This window comes from Pangasianodon hypophthalmus, chromosome 8 (assembly GCF_027358585.1).
Source record: "Pangasianodon hypophthalmus isolate fPanHyp1 chromosome 8, fPanHyp1.pri, whole genome shotgun sequence".
In the NCBI taxonomy this organism is placed as follows: domain Eukaryota; kingdom Metazoa; phylum Chordata; class Actinopteri; order Siluriformes; family Pangasiidae; genus Pangasianodon; species Pangasianodon hypophthalmus.
Genome location: NC_069717.1, coordinates 10,513,958 through 10,538,871, shown reverse-complemented (window position 1 = coordinate 10,538,871; position 24,914 = coordinate 10,513,958). Strand labels below are relative to the sequence as shown.

At 38.7% G+C, this 24,914-nt stretch overlaps 1 protein-coding gene across 6 annotated transcripts in view; it reads left to right on the top strand.

The window, feature by feature from the left end:
- bcar3 (BCAR3 adaptor protein, NSP family member) overlaps positions 1-24,914 on the top strand; it is a 76,029-nt gene that overhangs the window by 42,070 nt on the left and 9,045 nt on the right. For 4 of the 6 annotated variants that reach the window (XM_034306689.2, XM_026918933.3, XM_026918942.3 and 1 more), the window contains one exon: positions 6,156-6,195. In XM_034306689.2, the coding sequence (XP_034162580.2) occupies positions 6,156-6,195 (40 nt within the window). Of the gene's footprint in view, positions 1-5,064; positions 5,555-6,155; positions 6,196-14,068; positions 15,994-24,914 lie in introns of those variants that run through there. The other 2 variants (XM_026918962.3, XM_026918952.3) reach the window with 2 other exon arrangements.

Sequence of the window (24,914 nt, the reverse complement as noted above, 5' to 3'; positions counted from 1 at the left end):
TAATTATGTATTTTTAATAAATTAGTATTAGTCTGGGGGGCATGGTGGCTTAATGGTTAGCACTGTTGCTTCGCACCTCTGGGGTTGGGGGTTAGAATCCCGCCTCCACCCTGTGTGTGGAGTTTGCGTGTTCTCCCCATGATTTGGGGTTTTCCTTCGGGTACCCCGGTTTCCTCCCCCAGTCCAAAGACATGCATTGTAGGCTGACTGGCATTTCCAAATTGTCTGTAGTGTGTGAATGAGTGAGTGGATAGCATTAGTTTGAGATTATGTAGAACTTCTGCCATACAAGTCCCTGTGAATTAGCTGTTACTATAGCAATGATAATATATTAGATCAAGTGCATTAATTTTACTGTGATTTGAATTACAGCCTGCACTACTGCCAGAGCTGCTGTTATAGAAAATTAATCAACACCTGCTGATCAATCAGAATTCAACAGCACTGTGGTAAAAAGTGAAATAACTCATGACCTCAGACAGCATAGAAATAAGAGACATCTTTGGTGGAATATGATATTACCTCCTGAAATAATAGCCACTCATATTACAGGGCAGAATGATAAGGTAGTCTAGACATGAATTTTCACTCCATTAGTGTCTTGCTATACAAACACAACTTTTGGATACAATCCAGTCAGGCAGTGCTCTGTGTGTGTCTGTGTGTGTGTGTTAGGCTTACCACAAAGACAAGAACATGTGTCAGCTGACATTTAGAAGGTTACCTAACATTGGTCTGCTATTTTACTGTCACTGAGGACAGGTGAAAAATGGCTATCACACACTAAAGAGCGCCGCCAACTGTACAGCTAGCAACGACCTCTCATCACCATAACAACACCTGGTTGCAACTCTGCGTGACATGCAGAAGAGGTGATGAAGGGTATGTTTGTGAGAGAGAGAGAGAGAGGGAGAGAGAGAGAGATAGAGAGAGAAAATGTCAGAGTGGCGAGGGGAATAGAAGGGAAGATACACAGAAATCGAGTAAAGCAGAGTAGATCTGAATAAAACATTTTTTCTTCCTGATTACTTACAGTTTTATGTGTGAGCTTAGATGTGGATTTAATGGAGATGTACACAGGAGTTTGACTGGCTTTCAGGAGGTGTGATCTGGCCTGTCATTTGGAGCATTGGAGTGTGTCTAAGTTCAGGTGAGTGACTGAGAGAGTGGTTAAAAGCCCTGCCTCCTTTTATCTGCAGTCTGAAGTGTTTGCAGTTGTCATACTGGCTGGTGTATTAACAATTGATGGTTGCAAACCAGTGCATATATCTGATATCACAGCTCATCTGTACTGAAGTGGCTTTACTGAGACTCACCTACACAGGGGAATGGAGAGAAAGTTCTTGGATGTGCTTGATTCCATCTGGGCTTTGAATGAGAATGTGAGAGAACTGACTGAGAGAGAGATGGAGGAGATAAAGGAGAGGCAGCAGGAGAAGACAGCATGTATGTTATATGAGTAAGAATACTGTATAGTGATAACGTACAATACTGGTTTGTAAAGTGTGGGTTATTCAGGTTATTATAGGTAGCAACAGTAAAACTAAACAACAAAAATAAGAAAACTAAAGTACTGCTACAAAAACACTAGAAATACTTTATTAGTATTACTGTACTAGAAATAATTATTAGTGTAAGAACAACCAAAAATAATAACAATAATATGAATATGAATGTGAATATTAATAATATAAATACAGATTTCTTCTTCCCTTTCTGCCAGAGTACTACTCTGTGTGTAAAATGTATTCTATACAAACTGCAAGTTGCATTATGGGGGTTCTGGGTGCCCTAGGCCACATTGTTTGTTCACTAACCTACCACAGTGCATCCTGGGATTCCGTCAGTTCACTACATTAAACTTTCTACATTAGATTTTCAGGCATGACCAAAAGCTCCCTACATAGTGTACTATATAGTAAATAAGGTGTAGTTTCAGATGTACAGCTAGTTTGGTGTGTGAAAGTGGTGGAGAAACAGTGACTGTAGAATGTATACTTCCCTGCATGCAGATTCTGCCTTTTTTTTTTTTTGTTAAAAGTCATTTTGTTAACATACTGGACATATTCGCATATTTCATAGACTTTTATGGAAAAGACATTCAACTGGGACTGAAGTTACTTTAGTTAAAAACATTTGTTAGTTTGCATGACTTCATACTTTATTAGGCTTATGTCAGTTGTCATGAAGAGATTATGGGAGTGCCATGTAGCCTTATGAGCATGAAAGTATAATCATAAAAACAACAGAAGATAACAAAACCTTGTTTTGAGTGTGGAGGTGTAATTGTGGAGATGAAAGCTAGTTGAATTAGGGACACACAATACCGGATCTGATACATACGTTTCCTCATGAGCACCTAATAACAGACACACTGTTAATTGTGTGTGTGAGTGTGTGTTTTATGTTAGGGTCAGGCACACAAAAACTGATTAAACATCCGCTCCATTCTAGCTGCTGATAGAGGTTTGATTGCTTTCTGCACCTGCGTCATCATGGAGCCCTTCTCTTCCCGGAATGGCTCAGTTTTTCCTCACCTAATCATCATCGTCCCCAAACAGCTGTGATAAGTCCAGCAAACAAGCAGACTGAAGCACAATGCAGCCCCATAAATCACACAAGACTTTTTTTCTTCATGTTCATCTTCTTCATAATCAGATAAGCTCTGGAAATTTTTTTATTCAGAACTTGTGTCTCATGAGTCTATGTTTTAAGTTTGTTTCTAGATAATTATTCTTGTGTCCTGCGCCACCTAGCAGAGGGTTTAAGGGATTTCCTTTTACTGTGAGTGTAAACAAACATTTTTAACTATCAGGTTTGTGTTCGATTGTCTCTTATTTATTTCTGTTTCCCTCATGCACACACGCACACACACAAATAGGGCTGTTAAACTGTCCTACCTCAGAGAGAAAAAGAGAGACATAAGAATAGAGAAACATTCAAAATGAGAGCCAGATATCCCACATGTCATAACGAATCACTTTCATGTCCTGTTCCAATGATGGTGTAAATATTAGACATATCTGGTGGAAAAGATGGTCACAATGACAAACAGAATTACGCTGAGCTGTCTGAGTGTGTGTGTGTGTGTGTGTGTGTGTGTATGAGAGAGAGAGAGAGCCATCAGATCAACATATAGCTATGTATATAAGGTCTCATAAAGTGCACATAAAGGGCACATAAAGTTTCTCAGATGCTACAGAAATTCAGAAACAGCCTCTCTGTGACCTGCTGCATCCTCCCTCTCGTGGCCTGCTCATGATTGGAGAGGTTTGGAGAAATTCAACAGTTCAACTGGGTACAAGCCTCTACTTTGAGACACAATGCAGCTGTGGCTTGGCAGAGGCACAGGAGAAAGAGAAGAGAGATGGATGGGTGTCTCTGAATGGCTGTGTCCTAAATGCCTCAGCCTCTCTGTGGGATGTAGACCATATGGGTGGTTTTGATGAGCCCAAAGTGCTAACAAAAGCATTCCAAAGTGTACACAGGTATTCAAATAGCCAGTTAGTTGTTTGGGGCATTTCAGTATTTGAATACTGAAATCACTATTTGGGTATTCTTTATGCTCTGTGTCCAAATGAAGTCAGTGAAAAAAAAATATCCATGTAAACAAGAAAAGATGTGAGTGCTCAGAGCAGCACTGTGCAAGTTGGAGGTGTGCATCGGGACTAAAATAAAAAGTTATTAAGCAGGCGGTTTTTACTCTCATGTGGGTGGTCAGAAACTCGCAGGACAAAACAAAGTTAATACACTTCCAATAATGTTCAGCACAACTATATCGAAAGTCTTAAGGTACAATGGACATAAATGAGGTGCCTCAGGTTTGCAGATTAAGGCCATTTTACTTTACTTTACTTTACTGTACTTTATTTATAAGGCACAATTAAACACAAGTTGACCAAGTTGTGCTGTACAAAGATAAAAATAACATACATATCCAATATGCCTCTGCTACCAATTTACATATAATTAAAAGCCAGAGACGAGAACTATGTTTTTTAACCGAGTTTCAAAAAATGACGTGCAGAGACAAACTGTTCCAAGTGATGCTGCACACTCGACCTCTCTATGACCATTACTCATTTTACACCTGACACTGCTCTGACCTGAGGCATTTACATCTATCTGTGTTTTCATTCACTGGTTTAGTAAATATAACATACAAATATTTTACATCAGATTATTGTAAATATGCACTGTGACTGCGATCACACAAAGTTCATTAAGCCAATGACTCAATTCACTCAATGCCAGAGTGTCTGCTCCTATAGTGGTGGTACAGGCTGCAAGAAGTTTAATTACAGTGGAAAAATAATACTTGATTAAACACTTCAATCAATTAACCAAATATCAGCTCATTGCCTGCTCAATAACACTGGATATTTGAATATTAAAATTAGACAGGACGCACAGGTGCTTATGAACCTTCAAGTGGCAGTTTGTTGCTTTAACCTCTGCTAGCAGAATGGATTGAGAGGTGGATTACAGTGCTACTAATCATTGTACTAACATTAATTAGCTTGCTTATTTCCAGAAAAAGTAGGTATTAAAGAGAAGGATGGGTTATCACCTATGATATGCACTAATAAGCTGTTAATGTTGCCAAATAACCACTGTATACACACTACTCATATACACATATAATAGTTATGAATCAATGTCTAATATGTGACCTTCTAACAGTGTAATCCACTGATATTTGCATTAGTTTCATTGCGTCAAACAAAGAAAATAGAGTAAAAATGGGGCTTCCTGCACCTGAAATAAACTTCCAGTTGCTGTTTAAACAGATATTTATTTAACATGTTCAACATGTAGTGTCCAACAAAATGGATCCCTTTTGTGTATTTGGATAATATTTGTAAAATAATGTAAAATAAGATATTTTCCTATTGTCAGTCTTTATTAAGGTATTTAGCTAAAATATTTACAACAATACTTTTATTGCCCAGGTCTAGCGCTTAATGTCACATGTGACTTTTTTAACCTCTATTTTTGGGCATGTTAATCTCTTTTCTACTGAGACACAAGTAGACAAAAGCAACGTCCCGAATATATCAAATTCTGAACAAAAATTACATTACAAAACAAGACATAATATTTTATAGCCATCCATAAAAATGATTTCCATCTCCAGGGCTACCTAAACCTAGATACTACTGTCGAAAGTTTTATAAGATCCTAGGCTCTGGAACTGAACCTGAACCTTTATTCCCCTGAGGGTGCAAGACACCCAATCACTTAGCCTGCTGGAAATCAAGACAGAAAGAAGAAAGAGAGAGAGGGCGTCATAAAGAACGGAGAGAAAGAAAGAAGGCTATTTTTTATTTAAGCCAAGATGAAAGGTGGTTGGATGGGGGCAGGCCAGGCCGTGGCTGGTGTGGCGGTGGAGACGGAGCTAAATGCAGAAAAAGCTGAGCAGCATGCCTCACCACTTTAACTAACAATGTGCTGGGAAGAAAATCTTTTCTGCTCTAACCACCACATTTCCTGCGTTCCACGTACAGAGAAAAATGCAGCACACGAGACAACTGAAAAGGGGTCACTGCTGCAGGTAGCGTAAGTCATATGTGGATTACAATCTTAATTTCACTAGCAGGAATAAGCTTTATTTTTAAAAAATATATATTTGCACAGACTATACTTAACTATACTGTCATATATATATATATATATATATATATATATATACTGATTTCTGCTTTATTTCATCATATGCTTGTTTAATTGCTGGAAATCTTGCATAAATCTTGAGGTATTCGTCTACCCACTGACTATAATCCAACAGAATTTCAGACAGTGGGGGGGAGATTACCACCAAATCTTAAGCCTTTGCATCTAACTTTTGAATTTTCCTTTATATTCTTGGTTCTCCTCTCGTGACTTCATGTCATTCTTCATAAGGTATTTCCTATTGTACAGTATTCGGCTTGATATGATCTGTTATCTGTAGTACTGTGTGTGTGTGTGTGTGTGTGTGTGTGTGTGTGTGTGTCAGGGGGTTTCTGGACTTGCATGGCTGTGTGAAGTGGCCGGTGATTAGTGGTCAGTCTTCCTCAAACGCACAAGCTGCAGACACACACACTAGGAACAGAGAGAGAATCAAACTCAGAGTGAATGTGTTCATTAAAGAGAGTTCTGTCTCTCTGTCGCAGGGACGCTGGAGGCATGGATCCCACCATGGAGTACGTCAAGGTAAGATCTTTCCCTCTGCATGTGTGTGTTTTGCTATTTCTGTTTAATGGCCCTTGATCTTGCATGCTAATGTAAAATGCTGTGGACTGGTTCAAAGTGTTTTAGCTGACTGGACTGTGTATGGTGTGTATGGTGTGTATGGTTTCATGTTTAGGGTCTGCATAAGTTCTGTACTAAGTGGTTACAGATCAGTAAGCTCAGAAGTGTTAAAGATGCAGATATGTATATCTCCGATTACATTAAAAAAGCTCTGTAGATATACAGTATATAGTGTATTATATTATATACTGAATATGAAAAAGTGCACTGGACTGGTTAAACAGACTTTCAACAGATATACTGTTAGAAAAAAATGTTCTGTACAGGTACACTTTAGTTCAGCAAGGTACAGACAGTGTAAATGCACCTTCAGAGGTATAATCATCATCTTAAACGTCCAGTTATGTGCCTTAATGATGCTCCTCTACAATTATGTTCCTCCAACTTAAGGTACAAAAATCTGTGGATTTGGTTTAATTTTACGTTTGGTGTGAATTGAATTTCAAATTTAAGATGTTTGAGCTTCTCTCATGTACATGTAGTCTTGAGTGGTGCTTTGATGAGAAGAGTTGAGGACATACAGCCCCAAACCTCTGGAGAGCTGCTACTGAAACACAGGAAACACTAGAGCAAGAGTTTACATGAGCAACATCAGATCAGCTCTGAAAGAACATTTAGAGCACATCCTCTACAATCATGCCATAATTATGTGTAAATTAACTTGCTTGGAACGATTTAGAACTTATCCAAATCAGAATTTTGCATTCACAGATAACTGAAGTCACACACCATAGTGTCACTAAGCATGGACAATGTGTTTTTGGAGGTTATAAAAAAGCAACACAATCTATCCTCATAAGCTGTCCATACACAGTGACATCAGGGAATGATCTAATCCAGTTCTTACGAGGGTCCTTCATCATCATCATCATCATCATCAATATCGTCATCACACACTAATCTTGTTCTAAAGATATAGCTAGAGGGCTGTTACTGCTCTGAATGGCCTGTCACAATGTGTATTGCCTGAGTAACGTTTTTCAGTGTGCACTACCTGATGAGGCCTGTCAGTTCACTCTGTCACCACACATCCAGCTCTCTCAGCCAGCCGAGATGCCATCCTTCTCACACACACACACACACACACATTCAAAGCCCTGATCATCTAAGGGCTTACAGGTCTTTGTGAAGAGTAAACTCCTCACAGGCCTACCTCAGACATACAGTACAGAGTAAAGCAAACAGAATGCACACACACTTAGTCAGTGGCTGGATTTCATTCACTAGCACTCATAATACTGAAGCATTCCAGTTGATGAAGCACACAGTGAGTCAGAATGATGACTGAATGGAGTAGAATCTGAATCTCCTGGGCTTTATTGTGAAACGCAACTTGATAGGAGGTAACCTGATAATCCATGTATTATGAGAGTTTAGTCAGCCTCATAACAAAACTGTATATTGCCTGTCAAATGCATGGAAATCTAAGATGCATAAGGAATTCACTTAAAAATGTGTTGTTTTCCATTTAAATCAATAGCAATGTGTAAAGAAAGGCGCAGTGGAACCTGCCTTAAGTGGCTGTAGAATTGAACCGATTATGTAAGGAGATTATCTAGAGTATCAGACATCATCAGTGAGATCAAGTTAGAAATGAGTGTCTATTTCAAATCAATTCAATTTTATTTATATAGACCTTTTATTAATATACATTATCACAAAGCAGCTTTACAGAAATCCAGATGTAGATTTAGATCCCTAATGAGCAAGCCAAATCTGCAATATCCAGGTGAGATCTACTGAAGCTAGGGTGTGGGACTTGGGGATAAAATGTTTTTGGGAAGTGTAAATATTTAGGGTATACACATGGGACCATCCACAACAGCAGAAATTAAGTGCAGAAGGGTCCAGATTTTACCAGGGTCAGCAACTGTGCACCAACAACACCATAACATGTACCTGCTCAACATGTTGTTTATACTCAAAGTCGTGTCTGGATATGGAGATGTCTTTGCATCTATGTGTGATCCAGAAAGTTTGTTTCACAATACAATTTTATTTCACTCCGATATGTTCTGTTAATTCTCTAAACCACTCGCTCTCCACATCTCCCTGGTGAAAGTGCACCTTGGCCTCATTATTTGGTGTAGGATTTCCTGTGATCTGCTAAACTGACACTATGGTGACAGACACTTTATCACGTGTGGCACATGGACAACCTGTAGGAGGAAAGCTCTTACTAAAACAGGATCTTGATGGAATGAACCTCAGAACGCATGGTATACGTGCACTGTAACATTGCAGCTATGAATCCACATATGACTTAAGCTATGAATTGGCAAGTTGGCTCTTTTAAACTGTGTTTTTATCATTTAATAGAAGAAAGCTGCTGCTGCTGCTGTATTCAGTTTAGCCTCTGTTTTACATCCTGTCCCATCTGCTGCATGGTTTAGACACTGCTGATAATGTTTAACCGGAAGTTGGCGATTTACAAAGGCAGAAGAACTATGGAGGACCATCAAAGTGCAAGTGTAGTTTTTTCACTTCCTCTGGCTTGATTGTGGTGCTTAGAAGTTCACTTTTTTGTGCTGACCACTGATTAAGCCACATTTAAGGTTAAATCAGGGATTTGAAGTGAGTGTCAGCAGTGACCGCTAATTATGACATTGAATGGAAGGGCTAAAAATTAGTAACTGGGGTTACTATTATAACACTGTTATGACTGAGCCTTAGGTCTAATCATAGACATAAAACTATTACACATGCCCTCAGGACCACAGTCATTAAAAGATAGCTAGGCAACACCATTCATGATAGCTATCTATTAAGTCAAATGTTTCAAGTCTGTAATCATGCTGTGTCTGTTGCCGAATAGCAAGCATGGTAAACAGAGAAGCTGTGCATGTCATTAGCCACAAAACCTACGATTCTCCCATTTGTCACTTTGCGTAAGCTGTACTTTGATTAGACAATGTTTGCTTAGTCTATTTTGTACTAGTTCCTCCAAAGGCATTTTTCCCAAAATCAGCGATTAAGAAGGTAATCCACCTTTTCTGTTTATTACATTGCAAAAAATGACATCTTATGAAGTGAAAATATCTTGAATATAGTCAAAATTGTCTAGTATTTAATTGTTATAAGATTATAAGATTACAATTAAACAGATTATTAAAACTACTTTTAGATATGAAATTGTCTTGTTCTATTGGTAGATAATTTTGCTCATTTTAAGCATTTTTTTTCCTAGAAAAAAGCTGAATTTTCTGCCAATAGAATAAGAAATTTTAAAGCTTGATTCATGATAAATTAGACTATGTTCAAGATATTTTCCCTTGCTAAGATGTAATTTTTTGTAGTGTATATGCACTATTGAATTTCATGACTCAATCATTGCTCATGATGCGTTATGAACATGTCATTGTAAATAAGTTAGTCCTAATGCCCACAAAATCAATATGACATGATTTTTATCAATAGCTTCTGTGAATTTAAAGTATGGGCTAAAGTGGAATTAACCCCAATACCATTCTGTATATTTTTACTTATGACTGTTGGTAATACTCCTATTTTTTGTTCCACAACAGTAAAAAAAAAAAAAAAAAACACTTTAATCCATGGGTTAACGTGTTAAAAATAAATAGCGATTTTTGTCTATTTTTTCATTGAAAGAGACGATAGCTCAATTCTGCTAGCTCATTTATACCAGCCAGTACAAAAGGATAACCTCTAGCCAAAGCTGGTTTAAACTATTCTGGTTAGAATAGTTTAAAATTCTCAGTAGCTCTGATACTAGTGAGTTATCTCTATATATGGCATGGCATGATTAAGTGAAAGTGACAGGCATTGTACCATCACGTCCTCAGGTTTCTATGACATCAATCCTTGGTTCAGCTAGTGTTGCATGTAAACCGGAGATCGCTTTTTTTCTGATGTGACATGGATATTATCATCAAAGATGATTTGAAGGGAAGGAGGGAGGGCATGAACTGCTTGGAGCAGAGTGTCTAAAAATATCAGTGTTTCCTTGGGTGGGGAATGCAGTGTAACCCCGGGGGGTTGAGGATGTTTTGGAGAGAGGGAGGCAGCAACATAAATTACAGTAGCAGAATTACACTCTTCATAGATGAAACCAGATAAAGCCTGCACCAATCAGGAAACATTGTGACTGTCAGATGCTTTTGAGTAACCAAGGCTTTAAAAATGACTGGCGTTAGGGACACCACAGGAAACTGTCAATATGATGACTGTCGAATAGAGAAGGAGGTAGAAGAAAGAATTTTCAAGTGCCATAAAGAAGGCACAAGCTACTTAACAAACAGCTGACCTCAATGTGCTGAAGCAGAAACCTCTAGCCGAAGCAGTTGACAGGCTTCTGATTCCCACAAACACAGAGCCAGTTGCACAGTAATCTACTAAGAGCTCATGAAAGAGCTTAGGATGAACAATGCGCCTGTGTTCCCGCTGTGAGATCTGCTGTGCTCTGAGCCTTGTGAGATACCACTTCAGCCAGTCTGAGCTCTCAGTCTCAGCTCACACAATTACAATGGCATTTCAGACAACCCATCTGATGCAGACTGACCAGCAGCTTCAGCACAGATCTCAGTTCAGTTCTGTAATGCCTTCCAGCAGCGGATATCATAACATGGATGATTAAGAGCACAGCTGGCCTTAAATCAGCAGCCGAAGACAAATGATCCTTATTGAGCCAGATCATCCATCAACCTTAGATCCCCTTTAACTGGAACAATTAGGCTTAGTCGGTTAAGCTGGGTTAAGCAAAAGTACAGTCCTACCTATGGATTTTTATTTTAATTGCATTTTTTTATAGTTAAGAGCAAGAAAGATTTTTCATTAAGCAATGATAGATACTACTACAGAATAATGTCTGGCCATTACAGACATTTACACAGTGGATCAATGGCACTATATCTCGAACTGAACAAAAGAAAAAGCAGCAAAGCTAATTTAGAAGTGTTGCTTGCAGTTTAGAGACAGATTCACCCTCTATTTCGTTCTCTCTACATAGCCATTATGTCAGTGAACAGTGCAATAAAATTCTGCCTAACTACTTTTGGCTCAGAAGGTCTTCAGTGTAAAACTGACCCCAATCGCATCAATCAGCTGCTGTTAAATACACCTGGCCTAAAACAAGGCCTGCGCTCACCACGACTGGAACTGTGTATGGTGTGAATGGTTCTCATGCGCTTCCAGAAGGCACACTGAGCGAGCATATGAACACATCAGGCAAAATGACTAGTATGAAGAGATTTGAAAGGAGATATTTAGAAATTGTTTCTTTCATTGAAAACACATTACAAATATTGCTACACTACTCCCTCTAGTGGTAATATCTGTTTCACACAGCAAATGGGTGTGGAACGCTCAACGGAGGATCATGTAAATGGCAATTTGTGTTGAGCTCTGGTATTATAATTTGATGGAAATCATAGCAAGCTATTATGGTAATAATTATAATATTAATGATGTAATACAGCTTCATGCTGCCTTATAGAGACATGATTTTTATATATAAATTGTTAAAAATCCATTCATTCAAAGCAATAGTTAACTGCTGTGCATATACAGTACATTTAATCATTGACTCAAAAAAGGGGTTAATTTTACTAGTTTAAAAGCTTTACTCTATCATGCAGCTTTGCTAGATCCTAAAATGACAAACAAGGAATAATTAAACAAAACAAGGTGTGCAGTTATAGGAAAATTAACGACAACGTGGTGTGAGGTTGATTATTTTCCGATAACAGCACATGCTGAAGTGTTTTATTCCTTTAATACCCAGCAATATTCATTAAAGCATGACACATCATACTTTTTAATTAGTTTCTAGTTACATTTAATGTGGTGGAACGTCTGTTATGTTACTAAACCTACAAAGAGTCATTTCCTTACCAGCCTTGTTTTTTTTTTTACAGAGAAACCAGAAAGCTGACAATTATCTGATTAAAGGAGAATAAATCCTGTCTCCCATAGCAGTAAACTTACTGACAGTTACAGAAAGCATCACCATATAAATGATGAAAATATATGGTTTTCTTTGTAAAATAACAACAGATTTTAATCCATTTATTATTGGGCAGCAGCCAAAAAGTTATTTTTGCAGGACAGAGTGTGATGAAACCAGATCTTTAAAACGGCTATTTAAATATTATAGCTTCATACCTGCATGTGTAATGCAGGGGAATGTCATTTTCCTGCTGTTGACACGGCCATCACTTGTGTGTTTTTGTGAATATGTGTGTGCATATCTGACAGAGAGAGGGTGTGATGTTGCGTGTACAGTATTATGACACCATGTTCCCATACTGAATGATCTGTGAAACAGGAACAAGTTTGTCCTTGCTGTGTTCTAAGGTGCAGATATCCTCACTGAGTTCACATGAATCCTTGTACCCATAACACCCACATGAAGTTATATATCAACACAAAGATCAGAGGCATGGGAAACCTCTTGCATAATTACACTGAATGTTTTCCTTAGTAGAGAACAACAGCAAATCTCTCTCAAAAATCCAAGGTTAAAAATAAAAATAAAAAAAAAAGTATCCACACTATGCAGCCAACTATAAGTCATTTCTGAGGTTGGCTATATGTTTTCTCCTGACCTGTATTCCTTTCCCTAAGTTCTGTTTTTAAGCCACTATTTTTCACTCTCACAAAAAAAAAAAAAAAAAAAAAAAAAAAAAATAGAACAGACTTCATTTCCCACGGATCCATGTAAAAATGTATTTGCTTGCAGGGCTCTGGAGCTTTATTGAGTGTAATTAGTTAGTTTGGGAGCTGACCCTCTGGGAGAACATTCCTGAACGGTTCTTAGGGTGTGCCAGACACTCATAATGTCTGTTTACCTCTTACAAGTAATAGAGGGGAAAAAAAAGAACAAGTCGTTACTGATAGAAATCCAGCCGTTTGTATCCCAAAATAATTCTGGTGCAATTAATGCTAGTAACGGTACACAGATTCCATCTGCTCACTAAAGTGTGGACTTCTTAAAGCATTGCACACACTGAATGTCCTTGTTTGTTTGCCTATAAACTGTATTTGTGTGTGTGTGTGTGTATATATATGAATTTTTTTGACTGAATGCAGAGGTGGTGTCCTAAAGATGACAGTACTAAAAGTCTACACTAAAATGACTCTGACGCATTTAAATTGATTCTTCCATCTGCACATGCACTAACCCAGACTCAGTCAACTTTCTGCCATCATACTGAGCTTTATATTTTAATCACCCAGACTTTCACACGCTGCTCATGCTCATTCCAAATATCATTCCAGCTAAAGACGGATTTCCCTCAGTGGATATTACAGAATTCCTAATGCTCTTAACCACACAGCTAATCAAGAGAACGTCCCCGTCTGCCCTCACCCCTTTCAAGAAAGTCCCGTTTAGTTAACCAGCTAGCTGCACTGACTGTAATAACACTAAGTGTTGTGTTAAGTCAGTGAGTGAGTAGCCGGTGTTTACAGCCCCACAGGGAGCGGTGTGGTCGTTTGGAGCACCCTGCAGAGGATCAGAGCAGCTGGGTGACAGAACAGCCTGATGGGGAAGAGTGACCCCTGATGGGTAATGTTTTTACCCATAAGCCCCCTACTGCCCTACTTGAGCTGAGTGCAGACTGAAAGAGGACACTACCACTACTCCCTGAACACTGAGCTGTCAGTTATGATCACAGTGCTCCCACTCTCTATCACATTAATGCATCAGAGGAGCAGCTCTGACTGGTCTGTAAATGTCACTCGTAATATAGTAATAGTAGGAATTTAGAAAATGTTTGATGTTCAAACCTGTTCCTGAAAAAAAAAAATTACATAAATAGAGATCATAACAACAATTATACCACATCGCTCTTGAATTCTAGAAGGCGATTGGTCACAAGGTTCTTTCTAATATCCTATAGTTTCTATAGTAACAGCTCAAGGTATTATATGATGGATGCGTCACATAATCTAAACTTAATAATAACTGATGCGGTATAAGAGGAAAAACACTTCTAGACATACAGTTATAAGAAAATAATTAATTTCAGGGTGTTAAAGTATAATAAGCTTCACAGTACGCTTTGCATTGGGTCGAATCTCTCCACAACATTGTTGATTATTTTCTATATCAGCACGCCCTATTCTGCTTTATTTCTTACATATCATTGTGCCAAAGCCTGGACTGAATTCAAATTTCATGAGAAGGCTTCTATGATTTGACAATCTGATTCCCTAATGCTATGAGAAACAAGCCTTTTCTTTTTACAAAATCAGCTGAACGGTTTAGGTTAAATTGAAGCATTTACCATCTTAGTACAAATTGCACACAATCTTTTAGTTTTTATGTTACCCTCAAATTCACTGCCATGTGTGAAATGAACACACACACAAACACTTACCATATATGACCAGTGACCTTGAAATGGGCAGTAAACTTTAATTTGTTTTAGGGGTGTCAGTGACCCTGTTTCCATCTGCTCATTTCACACCCCTTGTATCTGAATTGTATCCTGAGAAGATTTTTAGCCAAATGCATACACATGTAAGCAGTAAATGTATTTCGCAGTAGCCAGATCAACTCATAACCTGGTTTCATAACTTCACCACTTCCTGTATTGTTCCCCTTTTCCAGTAGTTCTATGTAAAAGATGGTTGCCTCATTAAAAATTGTGTTAATGTAGAGTTGTTAATTTCCTCAGAATTTCCATCTGTAGCAGTCATAGACAAAGATGTTATGATGAAACGTGTGATGTTTCAGTTGCTTGGAGAGAAAGAAGAGTTTACACATGTAGAACATTCATCTCCAAGTTCCTGAATTGTTTGAGTGGACCGAAACCAGTTTGAAATACCTTTTTAGAGCACAGACACCTGCATTTTATATGGATAATCTAGCCAGATATATCACATTCAAGTGTAAATGGATTATAATTAAAATTAATGACCATGAAATGCAAAAAAATGGAGAATTGAATGGTACCTGTGGAAAGTGTGTATATAATAGTGACTGCTCAAACGGCAAAGAAAACCTTGTTCTCTGAGTATCACCAGACGTAAACCCAGAGACAGAGACTGATTATTATTGGCCATAAATGCATAGCTAGAATAGATGCACTTTTCGAAACCTCACAAGGAGCTATTGAATACGACTCAGGCACAGTTTTTTCAGTTGTGCGGTACAGAAACAGCCTCTGTCAAACCTTTCTCCTGCTGACTCTCCCCTCCCATCTGCACTCCATCTCTCGGTCTTTTACTCCCTATAACACTACACACATATAGGACAAACTCACCTTTTTTCCCCCCCTCATCCCCTCGTTGCTTCTCCACTACCACTTTCCCCCTCCCTTCTCTGCTTAGGAGGATGTTGTGTCTGCAAATGGCTTTGATTTGATTGGCTGGATGCTGGGGTCACATGGGAAAAGCCCACCTCCATATATGGACTGAGCGGGGCTTAGAGAAACGGCATGGAGAGGCACAGGCAAGGCTGGTCTTATACACATACACACACACACTCATAGCCTTAAGCTGAGTGCCTCCCACAGATACACACATAGAGAGAAATGAGCATGTTGCCAAACATGAGAGTCATGTGGAAGTGATGAATTTGTGAGTTTTGGAGGTGAATTGGAGGCGCTGATTACTTGTTCTCTAACACTGAGGAATTATTGAGGGACAGAAATGTCTGAGAGATGCAGTGTTTTGAGGACTATCACTGCAGCCCTGTGCTGTTTCTACCAGAAGAACTCGGTCATGAGGGCCAAGGTGAGTGACAGCCGCACTTGTTCTGACTTTTTACTGAACACAGTGGAATCCTTTGTCTCTTGATTGTTCAAATAGAGTATATAGTAATGTTGTTAGACGCCACTATATTACTATTGTATCAGAATTAACACTCAGTACAAATTTGCCCTGTATTTCTACACACACTGCAAGTTAAAGCAGTTAAGTATCAGGCACATGTGCACTTGTCCATGTTAGCGCTGCACTCAGAGGAGTGTGAAGATAGAGATGTGAGAAGATATATGAGTGCTGTAAAAAGCAGGTTATTGTGCCAGTCTTTGCTCCGGCTCTTTAGATCTATTGCAGCATTCATTACAGTAAGTGAAGGTGTCTGACATCATCTATGCCTCCTTGTGATCCACTTACTTACTGGAGAGTGTTGGTGTCTGTCTATCTATCCATCCATCCATCCATCCATCCATATGTGTTTGTACATACATCAACATTAATTAATATTAATTCACTAATCTTTAATTTAATTGATACTTTATACTTTACACTAAGTGTGTCTACGTGTGAACAAGTAACCTGCTTTGTAGGTCTGTTAAGAATGTGTTAAGTGTGTTGAATGCAAGATATGTATTCAGTGGTATTCCATTACTAGACCTAATCTTGCACTTTACATGTTTATAGAGACTTGATGACACCCTGTAATGTAAGACTGGCCGATGCGTCATGAGGCAGAGAAAAATAACTAGCATGAAAATATATATATATGTATATATATATATATACATATATATATGTATATATATATAGAGAGAGAGAGAGAGAGAGAGAATACTAGAGGTATTTTAGAGTCAGAGAATCAGTTGCATGTAAAAACAAAAGTGCCTCCTGTACCACCTGCCCTTTCTTCTGCCCTTTGGCAGCAATTAATATATTGATGTAGCACCCTGTTACAGCCTTACATTAACAGATAACTACACTGTCTCATGCATCAAGTGATTCCTGTAAAAAAAATTGCATGTAAATAAAATGAATCACTATAAAGAAAATGAGCCTTAGCTAATTCTTCAAAGGAATCCTAGCGTTCTAGTTCTTAAAATCACTGGAACAATTCGTCCAAAAATAGCTGGCTGTTTGTTATTGCTAAAGTCTGGCCTGGCAGCCCACTGGACCCTGGCAGGACCCTGAAGATCTGCTCAGACATTCAGGCTGATGCTTTTTTTCTGGGAAAGACTGTTCCTAAATATAGCACTTCCGACATTTGGTGTGGCACTGGTCTGTTTAGGGGGTCAATGAGAACGAGAGAAACAGAGTGGGCAGTGTTCATGTTGGCTGCATGGTTTCTTTATTCTGACTGGACAGCACAACCTTTCACACAGTTGGGAGAGGAGTTATCTAGCCATATAGCCGGGTGGTGATGGAGTTCACTTCCTCTGGGTGAAAGTGACATGAAATGTTTTATTTTGGTGTGAATGTGAAGGCGAGAAAACATGTGCAGGACAGCTGAAACAGACGATGATAGCATGGTTTTAAATAAGCAGGCTTACCAAACGGCTATATTAACACAGAGGATATATTAACACACTGCAATGTCCTCGTCACACACTGTGAGTGTAAGCTGGCACAGGGATCATGAGTGTGACAGAAGTGTGAGCTCAGCACAGATAGGGGACCGTGGGAAGCCCCCTGAGCTGCTGACATAGCTTGGCAAACTGTCATCAATCACCATGAACAACTGTGGTTTGCAGTGCAGATCCACTCAGACATCACCTCCTGTATGACTCTGCATTAGAGGTCTAGATCATCACCATGTGACGTGCACTGTCTGTGTGGTCACTGCCATTGTGAAATCACACTGGTGGTCATTTTCCAAAACTACTGTCAGAAAAAATATATATAAATTAGAACTTTATATATTAACTTTTCTTCCTTCAGTGGCTCAAGCTAAGTGTGTATTACCGTACCTATACATTGCCAAAGTTTTATTGCTATATTGACAAAGTACAGGGATGTTAAAGGATTATAAAAATAAATAAATAAATAAAACAAATCATTGTGACTGGATGACAACTATAAGACAATCAATAATAACAACAAACATAAAATAAAAAAATACTAATAAAATAATAATAACATTTGCGCTAATAATAATTGTGTAGCAGTGAATGTACTGTATGTATGGGAATGTCTTTTGCTCTTTGTAAGGACCAATTGTCTCTATAATCTGTGAGGTCATCTGCCTGGTCCTAAATAAACCACAGCTTTATTTAAAAAAAAAAAAAAAAAAGAGAACCAAAATATTTTCTTTACTGAGCTAAATGTTATTCTTAGGATTAGCTGGAGGTGTAGCATTATGTAGCTACAGTAATACAGAGATCAATACAAATACTTCACTAAAATAGTAAAACCAACGTGTGTGTACTTTATACATGTATGACCAGGTCACTCACTGTTGAACTCAGGATATAAAGCACCTCCTCTGTGTGTATTTTATTCAGTTTTGAACATGCAGTAAGGCAGTGCAGCCCTGTTTTAGCTCTGTTGTTTTGTTTTTTTTCCACTATGCTGGCATGTTCTTTATTTCTTAGGCAGCCAGGATTGTTGTGTGTGCCAGTCTCTACAACCAGACGATGCTGACTGAGTCTGTACTTCATCATCATGGTCCTTGGTGTTTTATCAGTTACTTTGACTAAATAACATGTCGTCTACTTTGGAATGTGAGACTTTGTGCTGTAAAGTCTCTCCAACTGTACAAATGCAGTGTGCTGAAGGAAATACTGTAAAGACGGCATGGTTTAGAGTGATCCAACCCAGTTGCCCCAGGCCCCAATTCCCACTCCAAACACCCTCCTTAAGAGCTCAGACAGGACTGAGTTGGACTGATTAAGAGCAAACTGATGATTGGGAGAAAGAAATAGTATAGGCCAAAATTTTGGAAGCAACACCAACTCTTTTGTTGTATTGGCTATAAAAATATAACACTTATATTTACAAAAACTTCCATACTTGGCTTTCTTACTTTCTTGTAGTGTAGATTAAACAAAAACAGACATCATATAGATATAAATAGAAAGAACTTGTCAGAAAAATTGGGACATAATTTGGAAGAAAGGTGGATAGAGAAAGAGAAAAATAAGGAGTCTAATTCAAGTGGACTTGCAGCTCCATATTATCAGCCAAACAATATACACAAATCTGCCAAATATGGATGTGTTAGGCAGTTGGAGATATATTAAAGAGTACATACTGTACCATATATATAAAAAAAGAAAAAGAAGCACACACTTGCAATCACTTTAAAAGGGTCATAAATCCTCAGTAGGCATCCACCACAAGTCCATTCTCTGATGTCCCCTGTTCCCCTGGGCTTTTGTGTTGCCTGAGACTGTACAGGGCATGCATGGACACAGTGCTGGCCTTTGGGAACAAGAAGAAGGCCAAAACAGAGAGATGGGGTGATATGGACGGAAGCTTGTGGGTTTTGAATCCCAGAGGACTAAAGGCTCAGATGGACCACTTACATATATGGGGCTCTTAGTTTACTTTAGCTCAGGAAGGGTGAGACTGTACACGAGGGCACATGAGACCACTACTACTGCCCACTAATTGCCCCGAAAACCTCTGGAGAGACCTGGTACCTTCATCCTATGCTTATCTTTGAGGTTTCACAGGAAGTGAGGGGAAAAGCAGGCTACTGTGGTGGGAATTCAGTGGTGTTGTTTCATTCTAAAAATATGTTAAAGTCATGTATTTACATGGCAGCTCAAAAGAGCCTATGATAGTTTTAACAGTTTTGGCAACACATTTACTAGTAAACCTAGTATATATTTATAAAGGTTTTATATACTTATACTTATTACGTATACTTATTACTTATTTATCTATCTGATATTTTGGATATAGCATAGGACTTAGACTAAGGTAAGACGATCAAGTTTTAATTCTTTAAGTCTTAATTTATTTGAGGCATTTATCTTCACTAAAATGAAGTACTCATAACTAGTCCTTTTTCTTGATTTCATCATCATCATTTATTTCACACTCTGTCAGTTCAGCTAACAAGAAGAATCCTACCAAGAATCCACTTACAACTCAGAGAGAGTCCAAGATTGCACAGGCATCTCTGAAGTCACTTACTCTCACGGACCCCACATCTTTGCACATATACATAAATGTCAGTGTTATTAAAAGCAGATACATAACGGTGATTGAATTGATGCACAAAGGCTTTGATAATGTCATGGCTTGATGAAAGGATTAACACCAGTCACAGTCACATGGAGCTGCTCTTAAGCAACCGTGATTTAGCTATTTTTAAAAGTTTATGGCCTCAGTGCACCTTAAAATGCTTCTGAGCTCACACTCATAACTCTAAGCCATGCAGAGATGGCGTACGGCAGAATGAATGCTCTCGAGATGCCAGGAAAGCCTACAGCAACTGGCACAAAAAAAATCACATAAAATCACATAAATTGTAATATGCTAACTCAGCCTCCAAGCTATAAACTGTAAATTAGTTCAGTGGAATTTCTTTTGGAATTTGGGTGTTTCATTGCTTCATTTGGTCCACATGTTGCCTAATGCTGTGATGATAAAAAGAGAACAAGGACAAACAACCACTTTCCGATGGATTCTCCAGCCAATTGAAAAGTATGTGTCGTCTGGTGGCTGTAATTTGTGGCTTGTGGGGTGATGGCTCGGCCCGCTGTTGACTAAATTGTGAGAGAGCACCGCCCGTCTCTTGCTACAATACCAGTGGCATCTAGGGTTATTTCAGTCATGGGCTTGTCAGCCTATATTTGCTATGAAAAAAATAATAAGCATGGAGATGCTAAGCATGGCGATCAACCTATTCAAAGGGCAGGGCTGTCATTTGTTGTGCATGAGTTTCTGGAGATTATTAAATTTGTGTTTTATTACATTTACATCACTGATACATTGGAAATCTCTAGTGGCTTTGCCTTATCCCCTAGAGCAAATACAGTCAGTATTCAGGGCCTGATTGTCTAAAATGTTCCACTTAAGGAGCAGCCATTTATGTGCAGTATGCTTTCATTTAACAATAATGTAACCTCCCTCTTATTCTCAAAAATTGAAGTCCAAAGGACAAAGTACAACCAAAATCTGGCTTTGCCAACCTAAGCCACCCTTCAGTCTCTTGTAAACAGGGGAATAGCACACCCGAATGAGAACTACTCTGAGCTGCATGCTTGCATTTTGTAGGGTAATTAAGACAAGGTCTGCTACAGAAGGTAGGTTTAGTGTACTGCTATTTAATAATAAGGCTGACATCATGATAGATGTGTGATATGTGTGTGTTTGCATCAGAAACCTGTCTAAATCTATTTGGCTCAAAAAGACCACAACAGAAGCAAAACAAGTGAGTGTTACACCCAGTCTTTCTGGTTTGACAGCTGTGTTCAGCACATGCCAAAAAATAAAAAGAAAATTAAACAAGCCATTGTGCTTTTACTAAACACTTCATCAACCAAAGAGCATTGTAGTTCAAAAGCAACCACTTCCTGACTATTGGGATTATAGTTCTAAACCTTTCATGTGGTCCAGCATGAGGCATGGGGCCCGGCCACACTCCTTGCTTTAAGTTCACACAGAGTGAACATGATTAACAAGTCTCCATTGCTGAGATTGGAGTACATCAACTAGATTTGCATTTTCTGAAGGAAATACACAGTGCTTGCAAGGATTTGGATGGATGGATGGATGGATGAATGGATGGATGGAAGGAAGGAAGGAGTGAGAAATACAGGAAGATAGAGAAAAATAGAAGAAAAGAAAGAAAGAACAAAGAAGGAAAGTGGTGAAAGTATGAAGAGCTGTAAGGGAGGGCCCAAGACTGCACACCTGTGTTGTGTGTGTGAGGTTACAGTACAGCTGCTGATTGGTCAGCTCTCAAGCCCGTTGTAACATCACCAGTGGCAGATGGAATTCAAACTGACAGATATTCAGTCAATGTATGGAAAATACATTGGAAAGTCAATGGAAAATTATCTAAATTAAAAGAAAATATTTTTAAAATTCTAAATTTACCCAAGAATGAAATAGCTTTATTGTTGGTGAAAAACAGAAGGCAGCTGTGTCGATACCTTTTATAGGTCAGTAATCTTATAAGGCAGGGCTTCAATAACTAAAGGTACCTAGAAGAAATGTTTTGTAACATGCATCGAACGCAGCATACGTCACCATTTTGCAAGGTCACTGACACAAACTAACAGTCCCTAAGGAAAAAGTCCATTAGATGAGATGGAATAAAGTACTGTTGGAGAAAACAGACCAGATGTTCTGTGACTACGCAACCATATGTAACTAGAAACAAAATCTTAAGTCAGAAAATAATTACAAATAACTTGCTAAATTGCTCCCGCTCTCTCCAGGGGTTTCTGCCATCAATTTTTTTACAGGCTGGTTGACTGGATTATGGGATAAGTAGGACAGCAAAGAATACATGTATGCTGCCATCAAAAATCAACCAGTTGAAAGCATCTCAGAAGGCAGCACTGTATGAAAACTTTCGATTTGGACATGGCTCGAGGCGTTCATGCCTCTGAATACAGCCTTCGTAGCATTATTTATGTTTTAGACAGCGACTATTTGTGTGCTTTGTCTTGTTTGTCTGAATCAATGACATCACCACAAACGCCTCTCAGCTAACACAGATACGCAACTAGATCCAGCTGAGTAGCAGTTTGTCAAGCCATAAAAACTATTTTAATCTAAAGGGCTAAAGGGACACACTCTTTTAAATGAGCCATACTAATAAAATACGCTGCTGTACAAAGTGTGGTTATGTGTAAGTGCATGCGTGCGTAAGTGAGCTTCCCGCTCGGTTCATCAAGCGTCTGCTGAAACAAACAGTCACTGCCGTATCAGTTTGAGTTTCCACTACACAAAGCAAACAAAGCACACAAATTCACTCCTAATTTCCTGCAATTCTGTGCCAGTTTTATATGCCATATAACAGGGTCACAGTAAAATGTGAAGTAGTGTAAAAAGGCCCTTCCCGCACAGCCAGATTTAGCCTGAGGTTAAGCACTGACACCACATGAAGCAGCCACAGGACACACAACTACAGTGTTGGGCATGAAGCTAGTACTTTTAAGACTCTGAGGCTGGGTAGCACACATAGCAAGCATTCCAAATGTTCAGCTGAAAGGAAGAAGATGTGAGGATGTTCTTTAAATGTCCCCAACATTTTTGCCCCCTGCAGTCAGATAATTGCGATCACTGCTCCAAGATGCGCTTTCCTTTTCCACAAGAAGAAAAATAAACTGAACATTTTACATGGTTTAGAGTTACTCATAAAATAAACTGTAAGTTCCTTTTTTTGTAAATGAAGGACACACAGTGTCACATTAGACTAAACCAAGTCAACAACAAAGCACTCAAGTGAATCAGCTAGGCCTTTGGCACTGGACACTCTGTATGTCATTAGTGTCATCCAGTGTATATTTCCAGACTTGCTATGGAACCAGTCAATCACACAGAGTGCTCTGATTCCAGGAATATATTGTCTTCCCTTCGGAAAAATAGTATATTTCAGTACATTTCAGTACAAGTGTAGTGTACTGTATGTGCATTAAGCACATTTATCATTTACCAAAATATATGTTGTTTATTTCCTTTACACAAGAAAGAAAGAGTAGGAGGAAGAGAAAGAGGCGAGGTCTGTTAAGTAGAAAGAAAAGAGTGAAAGAGGAAGATCTGGAGAGAAAAGAGTGAAAGAGAAAAAAGAAGGAAAGAAATGAGAGAGAAAAGGTGGAAGTAAGGAAGAGTAGACAGCGACGGAGAGAAGAGTGCACTATACTGTGCACGTGGGATGTGCAAGTGAAGTTAAAGGTGCTGACTGCTTGGCTGTGAGCAGTCAATCAATCTCACTCCCCTGTCAATCACAGAGACACTAGCCAATCATGGGCATTTGTGAGCTCATGTATGTGGAAGAGGGTAGATAGTGCTTTCCTCAGAGTGTGTTACACTGCCCTGTGATGCAGCATGAGCAGCAGTTCGATAATATGTGGCTGGCTGGCACATCTTAGATTTCAGCCTCCCCGGTTGGTAGCTGATGTATGAGGGGAGAGCTGGCTGGTGGGTGGGTACTGGCAGGAGACCAAATTGAACTGAGGAGAACATGGGGAAAAATCCAAAGAAAGAAAGAAAGAGAGGAAAGGAAGCCCACCCTTCCTGTGTGGAAGCCAGGATGCAGAAGCCAGATCTTTGGGACATAGGCTCAATACCACTCTGAAAATGGTTTTTTTTAATACAAGTACTTATCTTTTTGTTTACTGTCACATCAGGCACATTTAAAGACAAAGTGTCAGCTGAAGTACTACACTATAAATTCAAGATGATATGAATTTGGGTAATGAGGAATTCAAATTTCTTCTTTAACTACAATTTACAATGACTGTTTAAACAGGTATTCTGAGTATATTGTATACTGGATTAACTTTTGCTCACATGAAAGTCTGATAAATAACTTAAGGTGGACTTAAATAGATATAAGTAGTCTTTAACGTTTAAATAAGTTTCATAACCATACTATCACTAGTACATATAAAAGTACCAAACTAATAGGTTACTTGGCATGTTGCTGGCAACTGTTCTTCAGGTATACTTTAGCCTTTTTAAGTATACCTAGAGATGCTAGTATTAACTGTAAACTGTAAGTATACTCCTCTCCAAGTATACATTATGTTATTATTACAGTAAGTATATCAGTATGTTTATAGTAAATACTGGATAAAAAGCAGCGTGGGTTTACTCAGTCTAAAAGGAAAGAGAGTCTTTCACACTTGTTTAACACAAAGGATTAAGAAACTCAGAAAGGACTATATTGTTGTAACTCTGCAGGTTAGCTCTTGCTCAAGCACAGATGCTGTGTATGTGGGTTGCGTGTCTGACATTTTCTATTTGTCTGTCTGGTTACTCAATACCATTAT